At 38.9% G+C, this 10,512-nt stretch overlaps 1 protein-coding gene across 3 annotated transcripts in view; it reads right to left on the bottom strand.

Moving 5' to 3' along the window:
* Positions 1 to 1,680: 1,680 nt before the first annotated feature.
* LRRC49 (leucine rich repeat containing 49) overlaps positions 1,681 to 10,512 on the bottom strand; it is a 163,790-nt gene continuing 154,958 nt past the window's right edge. The window contains exon 17 of one of the 3 annotated variants that reach the window (XM_059371947.1): positions 1,681 to 2,559. In XM_059371947.1, the coding sequence (XP_059227930.1) occupies positions 2,356 to 2,559 (204 nt within the window). In that variant the 3' untranslated portion in view covers positions 1,681 to 2,355. The remainder of the gene's footprint in view (positions 2,560 to 10,512) is intronic. The other 2 variants (XM_059371948.1, XM_059371949.1) reach the window with 2 other exon arrangements.

Raw genomic sequence — 10,512 nt, 5'->3', positions numbered from 1 at the left:
AAAAAAAAAAAGCAATCCTTCGGCACATACTAACCCAGATACTCTCAGACCGTGGCGTGTGCATCTCTTTTCCTTTCCCAAAGACCCTAGGAAACTCCAAGTAGAGGGGACAACTGGTTCTAGGAAATCACCACTAACAACATTGTGCCCTCACTTGATTATTCCACGCCCAGTAGATTCATTATCTACACCTAGGAACTCCAGCAAGCAAAATGGCTTGGAAAGAAGTTGAGCTGGAGGGGATAGGAATTATATGGGAGGACATAGCCATTGGGAGTTTGGGACCAGGCAAAAGCAGGATTCAAGAAATCCATCTACTATGGATAGTGGGGGCAGGCAAGAGAGGTACAAAGGGATGAGAAACCAAGTGACTCGAGCTCGAGCATTAACCAATTTGGTTTCAGGAATAAGACAGAAACCCTACTACTAGGTCTGGGTAGAGCCAGCAGTCCCTGCAGGCTTGCTGCCAAGTCACTGAGTGCTGACCCACGGTTCCTAAAATTCCCAGAATAACTGGGGAGAGCCAAGAATGCATGTGAATATGAGGGTCAGATAGATGCCTTTAGCATCAGGGATGGGAGGGTTAGGGAAGAGGCAGCATTCAGGAAGCCAGAGATCATTCACCTGCAAAAACTCGAGTGAGCAAGCTTTCCACATGCCTAAGGGAGCACAAGCTCTGGCTTTTTCCTATTTACTGGAAGCCCTTGAACAAGACATCTTTGTCTCTCCTCTCTTCTTTGTCTCCCTCTAGGTGGGATCTCATTTCCATATCAAACAAGAACCCCCCCCCCCCACCCGAGAGAAATCACCCTTTACCAGCCAGATGAGAGATGGTTCATGTTTTAATTTCAAAAGGCTTAAGGATCATCAAAAAACTAAAAGTACTTCCTGTCCAGGAGAACCAGTTCTGTCGTTCAACCTGTTTCTGGAAGAATAGCTTCATTTACTGGTGTTCGCTGTGTGCCAGGCATTGTGATAAACGCTTTACATGCATTGTGTCATTTGCTCCTCACAACGCTGTTTAAGGTAGGTTGTATCATGAGGCCGGTGTGGTTCAGATGGCCCTTAGGCTGGTAAACTGTAGCTTAAGCAGGAAGGCACAAACCCAGGAAAGCGGGACTTAAAAGGTCAAATTCTGGAACATTAACCACCTAAACTTGAGCACTCCTTCTTGGGGGAGCGCCTGAGGACTGCACAGCTTGATTAGCTTCCTTCCAAGCATTTTTGTATGACTTTGGTGTCCTGCAATTTCCGCTCTCATTGTCCCACCTCCTGGCGGTCCTGCTGCCCTGAAAGCTGCCCGGCAAAATCTGAGCAAGTTGAATTCCTATTTAGTGACCTGTGAGGTGGTTGAACTGAAGCTGTATTATGTCCAGCTATGCTAATGGCCTCGAAACACTCTCCTCCCCACCAGCGTGAACGAGGACAAACTCCTGCCTGCATTGTATTTACCTGTTTGATCTTCAAAGGGAATGAGAAAAATGAGAACCTTTCACCCATGAATCCCTAATACTCCCGAGGCACAGGGAGGCGTGCCTACCTGAAGACAGAGCCCCCGAACAGCTAACAGAAACGAACACCTTTCAGAGAAGCAGACTCTCTGACTTGTGACTGCATTTCACTCACACTAAGCATTTTCTTTCTGCCCCCCATTGTACTCACGTTCATCTTTTGTGTCCGCAGTGACGCCCACAACCCCGTGTGGTGCCCTAAGGATGCATCCCTGCAAGGATGGAGCCTCTGCCTACTTAAGGCTCCCACCCGGCTAGAGAGGAACATACAATATGACACTTCTGACCAGATGAAGGAGGCCAACGCACTTTTTTTTTTTTTTTTTTTTACTAATTTATTAATAAGTTTATTCTTCACTCATAAAAAAGAATGTGTATTTGGCTTGGAAATCATGACATAAAATAAAAAGGGAAATAATTGGAAATTCTCAGCTGCAAGTAGGTAGAAGCAACTCATGCTGAAACCTGAGCCAGCACTCCGTGCTTGGGGCTAGAGCAGGGGCGCTGGGCGAAGCGAGAGCCGGAGACAGTGGTGCGAGCACAGGGCCCAGCGAGCTCTCAAGACGGCTTAGTTCCCAGAGGTTGTTTGGCTGCTGAAGTAGGAAGCTAATCCTCCTTTCTCTCCTCTCCTCTCCTTTCTTTCTTCCTTCCTTCTTTCTTTCCTTCTTCTCTTCCTTCTTTCCTTCCCTCCTTCCAACCTTTAACTACGGGAATGGTAGGCAATAGTGTTTTGATGCTAGGCTTTCTAGGTTGTAGGATAGTGTTGTTTCAACATGTTTAACCTACTTGTTTTCAACCTTCAAAAACACAAAAGTGCTAAAATCAACTGTAACTAAAGCCATTTCTATTTTTGGTCAGTTATCTGCTGTAGGCAAAGCTTCATGTAGGAATTTTTATTGCGGATTTCTATGACTGCGTCCCTAACAAGCTCAATGAACATCTGTGGCCAAAGCTTCTGCAGGGCTTCGTTTTTCATGTTGATTTCCGTGGCTTCCTTCACAAGGTCCTCCATATACATCTTGCAGAATTTCTTTTTTTCCTTTATTTCCTGTTAAAAAAGGAAAATTTTGCACCGAATAATTAATCCAAGAGATAAAGGAACATTTACCTGAGCCAGAGTAACATGAAAGCATCTGTTCTGAGCCTCACCCTTCAAAGACAAGTACTCCCCTAGACACTCTTGACATGATCAAGCTCTGCGTGAGTACAGACAGCAACGAGGAGCTCTTTACTTCGCAGTCTGCTCCTGTCTCTGTTAGACAGCTCTGGAATCACCTGAGTTGTAACTACTGCTTCTCTGTTGGTAGACTTTCTCCCTTCTCAGTTAAGGGAGTTAAGCTCACACAAGCCAGATGAATGCACAGATTTATGGCATCTAGTGGTAACTGTATCAGGGCACTGATACTGACAGTCTTAATTGGAATAAGGTCAGTTAATATCCATACACATACTTGAAATACCATCCTCTGAATTCAGTCTGTATTTTAGGAAATTGTGTAGTAGCGCTATACTGATTCATTAGTCTAGACCATTTGGACAAATTTGGGGGAAAGTGTATAAGAAGGAAGAGGAAACATACATATGCCTAAGACCCAGAACTTGGCCTTGAGAGAAACAATGCTCCCACTCAACTTCTGGGTCTGAAAGTCTGCACATGAAAAATCTGGGTCCCAAACACAACAAGGAAAGTTTTGGGCCTAAAGCTACTCAGGCACTAGGCCCCAGTTTCACCCTAGAGGCTGAAACAAAGCCATGTGTTCAATCTAAGAACTCAACATTTATTTTGGCTATTCATACTTGTGAGGAGTACTGAGGCAAGATGATGGAAAGTGCCATAATATATATGGAAAAAATAATGGAATAGATCAGACAATCAGAATTATAGGAAACTGGGGTGCCTGGATGCTCAGTCGTTAAGTGTATGCCTTTGGCTCAGGTCATGATCCCAGGGATCGAGCCCCACATAGGGCTCCCTGCTTAGTCAGGAAGCTTGCTTCTCCCTTTCCCACTTCCCCTGCTTGTGTTCTCTCCCTCGCTGTGTTCTCTCTGTGTCAAATAAATAAATAAAATCTTTAAAAAAATTTATAGGAAAGCAATTCACATCAATGAAGGAGGTAAGAAATAATAAATGTCAATGACACGATAGGTTTAATTTCTTAGAAAAGAATCTATTCAAACCTCCAACCCAAATCAAAATACCAAAATAATTTCAGGATTAATTAAAGGGTTAAATTTAAATTATCATCAGACATTATCATTAAAATTATATTTATAAAGACTTGTAATAACAAGGAAAATAAAATTCAATGGTCAATGGGAAAACAAAAATACAAAATAAAATTTTGATAGAGGTTGGGTTATACACATGTCAAAACTTAGCAACTGTATACCTAAGATTTGTGTATCATTGTACGTAAGTATTACCCCCAAAGAAGAAACTATATTGAATACTGAACTCTGGTTAATGATACACATGCTGAATTACTTAGGAAGAAGCATGCTAATGTCTGCAATTGCTTTGAAGTGAATTAAAAAATTTAAGGTGGGTTGATGAGAGAGGATGGGTCAATGTGTAGATACGGGACAAAGCAAGGACATTATAGTACAATGTTAATAGCAGAATCTAGGATTGTGTGTATGGGCATTTACTGTAAAATTCTTTCAACTTTGCTGTATGTTTGAAATTTTCATTAAAAAGTTCAGAAAAGTATACAGAAAATTATTGGAAGACAATATATTGAAGTATCCTAAGATTGCCTTTCGACTGTGAGACCATAAGTGTTTTCCCCTCTTTTTTTCTATTTCTTTTCCTTTTCCAAATTTTTACACTTTTTAAAACAACAAAACATGTTTTAGATTCTTGATTAATTAATGTAAATTCAAGATGAGTCCCAAATGTCACTAAGTTTCCCTAACAAAGGCCTAGTTTGGAAAATTTTCTTCTGACATATAAGATTTCTCTAAATAATCACTCACCATTCAGGGGTCAACAGGCTGACCCGATTTAGTTCATGCACTAAGAACAACTGGTCACGAGTTGAGCTCGCATAAAAACATGTACAGATTGTGATGGGCGATAAATAACAAATGGTTCCAGCTGGCTACTTCTCTGATGAATCTTTCTTTAACTCTGAAATATGGTCTGGGACTTAGTCACCTGCACTAAGTTAGCTTGTTGATGAGAACAGCATTGAGCCGTTCCCTTTTAACACTCAGTAAATCTGGGCTATACAGGGACTACCAGGGAGACAGACAAGTGTGAATCACCAGAGATCAATCAATACCTGAAACGAGCGATATTTTACAACGTGCAATGCATTTGCACATATAGAAGGCACACGGCATATTTAGTGAATGCCTCTTTTACGCATTGCTGAGTTTCTTAAAACACGATTTTGAGTTATTTATTTATTTAGTTTAGAGAGGGGTAGGGGCAGAGGGAGAGAGGATCTTAAGCAGGCACCACTTCCAGCATGAGCCCGATGTGGGGCTCCATCCCACAACCCCAGGATCGTGACCAGAGCTGAAATCAAGAGTTTTACACTTACCTGACTGAGCCACCCAGGAGCACCACAATTTTGAGTTTTTGAAAAAACGGAAAAGCCTCGCAGTAAAACTGGAAAATTTTTATAGTAATTTAGGAGTAACAAAAATGTAAAGAATTTTTAAAGGATGTATTTTTGCTAAATAAATTATACATAATACAAATTAAACTTTTTGTAATTGGCATAGTGCAATTTTTGGTGCTTTAAAATTTCTTGCTATAGCTTCTTCCATTACTTCTTTATGAACATGTTGCTACAGAATTGCATCTGCCATAATAACCCTTAATTCAGTTAACTGTTGTAAAGCAGTTTTACTTCATCATTTCTTCTTTCCTCCAAGCCAATTACTCCCATCTCCATGAAGCAGACTCTGAACTCATCAGGTATCTGCCAGGACGACTCACTCTGCCTGTCCAGAATGATCCTGTTAAAAGCACATTAGAGATACCTCTCTTGCCCTGACCCGTCAAGGAGTTATTGCTCTTTGAATAATGCTTTTTCCATTCTCAAATGCTTTCATATACTTATTTTTTTCCTATCCCACAACATCCCTGTGGGGTTCATAAAGCAAGTATTATACAAGTTCAATCCTGAGGAGATGAACTCTGTACAATATTATTTATCTCATTGAACTAAAACTTTGTTGTCATGAAGATGGTTTGGGAAAAAAAAGTAGGTCAAAGGTAGGATTTGTTGTGGAACAATTTTAGCTATAATGGTACTTGTACTGGGGTCCAAGCCATATCTCCATCTCCTAAATGGGAAACTAAGGTCAGCAGAAGTTAAGAGACTTGCTCAGAATTACACAGCATCTACTAATATGTACCCAGAGAAAACTCTAACCTAGTCTTTGAAGGACCTGCAGTCTTGTTGGAGAGATGCCTACACATATGAAAAGCTAACTAAAAATTATTAAATAGTAACTAAGGGCTGTGAGATGTTTAGACAGCAAATCTAATCAGTGTTCAGAAAGAGGGAGCCCTTTGTGGTCAGAAAGACTTCAGAAAGGGCATGATATACTTGGAGAGCGTCCCAAGGTCAGTAATCAGGAGATCTGAGTTCTAGAGGCAGCTCTGCCAGTAACTCACCGAGCGATCCTGAGTAGTTCATCTTAGTCTCCAGTTCTCCTCATCTGTCTAAGAACAGGACTGGAATCATTAGTCCCTTTCAGCCCTCTCACTCTACATCCATCTTAGATCTTTTTAAAAATGAGTCAGGAGTATGGATGAGCAGCCACCAAGCAACAGAATTGTACATGTTGTCATATAATTATACGTGTCATATGTATAATGGAAGGGTCTGCTTAGCCAGATTTGTGAGGAGCTCTCTACAATTCCCAACCACTCAGGATGCACCGAAAAGAGAGACTGACTGAACATTCTCTGCTGCAGACTGAAATATTTTTCAAGAGGTGAGAAGCTTGGTCTAAACGAAGGAAAGCTAGACTGTAAGTCAAGAGAGTGATTAAGGAACTAGGGCGAGGTCTTTCAGGAAGTAAGTGGTAGAATCAGGGGCTCAGATCCAGATCTCCTAGTGGTCAAGTGTTCTTCCAAAATATCATGTGGCTTCAGATTCCTTCTCCCTTCAACATTTCTCAAAACAGGAGTCAACACTCCCTGTCCTGACTTTTTGATCGCTTATTTACTGCTCAAACCACCTTGAAACACTGCTTATATGACTCCACTGAAACTACTCCTATTTAAAAAACAACGATCTTGATTGTCAAATGTATGACATTTTTTCTGCTGGTTTGTGCCCTTCAGGTGTTAGAAAATCACAGTCTATTCAATCAATCTATTCATTGAATATGAATATTCAATCTATTCATAAAGATTCTCACCTACTTTTTCAATGAAAACTTTGAAGTTTTGCTTTTCATCCTTAGGTTTTCATTTGATCTGGAGTTAATTTTTGTTGTATGGTGTGAAGTAAAGGGTTCAATATGTATTTCTGATTTGCTATTCAATTTCCTCAGTATGTTTATTATATTATCTGTACCAGTCTGCAATACTGCCTATCTAATATCCCCATATATATATTTCTGGCTCTCAATTTTGTTCTCAGGTCTATTTGTCTATTCCTACACTGCCTTCATTACTACACCTTTACAATACTTGGCATCTGGTGAGGCAAGTTCTCCCCACTTTTACTCTAGTGTATTTTGGGTTGTTTGCTCTATCAGATAACTTTTGGATCAGATGGTGACATTCTATAATAATCCTGTCCAAATTTTTATTAGAACTGCCTTATATTCATGGATGGATTTAGGAAGAATCTTTCCTATGTAGAACGTTCCTATCCTTAAATATGAACAATTTATTTAGTTCTTCTTCCAAGCTTTTCAATAAAATTTCATAATTTTCTCCATAGAGGGCTTATACATATTTTATTGTTATTTATGTTATAAAGTATTTATTGTTAAGGTGAATGGCATATTACTTTAGATTTATTTTCAAATAGGAAACATAGCCTATATTAGGTTATCAGCCCCTTACCGATTTCTAAAAGTTGTTTATCATTCAGGGAGGTTAGTTGTAAACCATCTTTTCATTTCTTTTTTGTCTTTGCTTATTCTAGCTCCCTGAAGGTCTTTTTCATGCCAACACCACACATACATTTTCCAAGATTTCTTGAAAACCTTTATACTTTTATTATAAACTTTAAAATCTCTGATCCATTAGGAATTTATGCTGATGTAAGATATAATGTCTGAATCTAGCTTTCCACCCCCCTCCCCCATTCCCTAATCATTCCTAAATCATTTACTGGATAGTCCACGTGACTTGAGATAATTCTTTATCATAGTAACAAATTCTCTTCTATATTTGCAGGTACAGTTCACTTTTCCATTCTATCTCATTAGACTATCTCTTTATGGCCATCCCGTTTTAACTAATATGACTTTATAAAATACCGTAATAGCTAGTAGCACTAATATTCTCAGTATTCTTCTCTTTCAGAGTTCTTATGCTTATTTCCCCATATGTATGATAGGATCAACTAATCTCAAAAAATCCTCAGTAAAATTTTTGGCATTTTCATTTTCATTGAGATCATATTAAAATTTTAAATTAACTTAAGGAAAACTGACATTTTGCTTTAGATCCTTTTTATCCAAAACATGGTAGGTTCTCCCATTTGTATAAATCTTTGGTGTGCCTCATTAATGTTTTAAAGCTTACTTCACAGAAATCATACCTATTTATTAGTTAGTTATTACTAGGTGTTTTATCTTTTTGTGTTGCTGCTGAGAGCTGGGTCTCTTCTGTTATTTACTTACATGGAAACTGTTGATTTCTGCCCCATTACTGAATTTTCTTATAGCTTTTATAGTTTCTGAACTAATTATCTTGGGATTTCCGGAGATTCAATACTATTGTCTGCAAGTAGTAAGTTCACGCCTTTCCTTTCAAGTTACCACAAATCTCTTCCTCTTGCCTTTTTGTGTTGTCTGTATGGATACCTGATAATGACAATACTGGACACCCCTGGCTTGAGACTGACTTCAGCGAGCATTAGGGTTCTACTGCTGTGCAGCATATTACCTCAAACTCGGTGGCCTAAGACAACATGTATGTCATCTCAAGATTCCATGTACCAGGAGTCCAGGCACAGCTTAGCTGGGTGCTTGGCTCAGGATGTCACAAGGCTGTAGTCAAGGTGTCAGCCAAGCTCTGTTCCTCTTTAAAGCTTGGGTCCTCTTCTAGACCCGGTGCTTGTTTGAACAGCACTCAGTTCCTTGCAGTCATAGAACTGAAGCCCCAGTTTCTTGCTGGCTATCAGCAGGGGGCTGCTGTCAACTCCTAGAAGCTTCTTGCAGTTCTTGGCCATGTACCCTCTCACACAGGTGGCTTACTTCTTCAAGGCCAGCAGTAGCCTGAATCCTCTTTTAGAGGACCTGGTCAGGTTTATCCAGGATAATCTCCCTTTCCATTAACTCAAAGTCAACTGATTAGAGACCTGAATTGTATCTGCAAAATCCCTTTACCTTTGCCATATTCCATTGGTTAGAAGCAACTTACAGGTTTTACCGGCACCGAAGAGAGGGATACCAGAGTGTAGGAATCAGGGAGGACATCTTACTCAGAATTCTGCCTATCATTGATGCTAATGTTTCTAGAGTTTCCCCACCAAGCATGACATTTGCTCTTCATTTTCTATTTATCCTATTTGCTGATTTAAAAAAATTAAGGATGGATGTGGAATTGTGTGAAATGCCTTTTTTTCAATGTCTAAAGAAATAATCACAACTTTTCAACTTAGACCAATCTCCTGATAGGAATCTTCCTTGCATTCCTAAAATAAACTACACTTGGCTGTAATGTTTTGTTATTCATTTAATGTTCTGCTGTAGTCTCCTTGATACTCTTCCTTTTTAAAAATATTTTTGCATCATCAATATTCTTAGGTTTTTGGTCTGGCTTTTCTTTTTCTGTGCCAATGCTGGCAGGTTTCAGATTTAATATTATGGTATCTGCCTTAAAAAAAAATGGAAACATTTTCTTCTTTTGCAATACTCTTGCATAATTTAAAAAAAAAATCACTGGAATTGTCTCTTCCTTAGAGTTGGTTGATTTCTCTGTGAAATTGTTCTTGTTTTGCATGCAGCTCTTTGATATTTTTCTAAATGTCTTTAGTATTAATAAAATTTATTTTATAATAAATTTAATTTTAATTTTATATAAACAATAGTTGTATTTATAATCTATAATATAAATAATATATTATATTTTTAAATTTATAATAAAATTTATACATATTAATTTATAAAATAAATTAGTATTAATTTTTGACTCATGGAACTGAGTTGGTTCAAGAAGACAAAGACTCATAATCCTGTCAGTTTGGCTTTCATTTTCCTCCTTTGGCCACATCAGGAAGTCCGTATTAGCAAAGATTAAATTCAATCCTCTCATATAGCACTTACTACCTTTCTCGTCCCTTCTTTTAACACCATCCACCCCAATCTCTGTGCTTCTGAAGAGTGAATTGCTCATAACTCCTGGCTCTCTCCGTTTCTTTTTGTGCTTCTATGCCTTTTCTTCATACTGTGTTATTTCTCTTTTTCCTTTTATCTAGCTACACTTTATCATTTAAGACTGGTGTCAGGAAGCTCTTCTCTGGAAAGCCTCCTTGACCTGGATAAGATACTCCTCCCATACTCTCTTTATATACTGGTTTATAACCATCCCTGTATAAGTCTGTCTCCTTCATTAGGATGTGAGATCCGTGAGGATAAGGACAGTGACTTCTTACAGCCCAAGTAATCTGTGCGCCAGGTGCTTAACACATGATTTTTGAGCAAAAGCATGAATGTTAGGGTCAGGGAGGATTTCAAGGTATTGACTTCAAGTATTTGAAGAGTTTTCTTGAGAAAGAGACAAATTCTCTTTTCTACAAAAGGTGGTACTAGGTCATGAATTAGAAGTTATTAGGAAGCAGATTTCAGCTTCACA

The sequence above is a fragment of the Mustela nigripes genome, chromosome 13 (genome assembly GCF_022355385.1).
Source record: "Mustela nigripes isolate SB6536 chromosome 13, MUSNIG.SB6536, whole genome shotgun sequence".
NCBI lineage: Eukaryota > Metazoa > Chordata > Mammalia > Carnivora > Mustelidae > Mustela > Mustela nigripes.
This window is presented reverse-complemented; position numbering and strand designations above follow the sequence as displayed.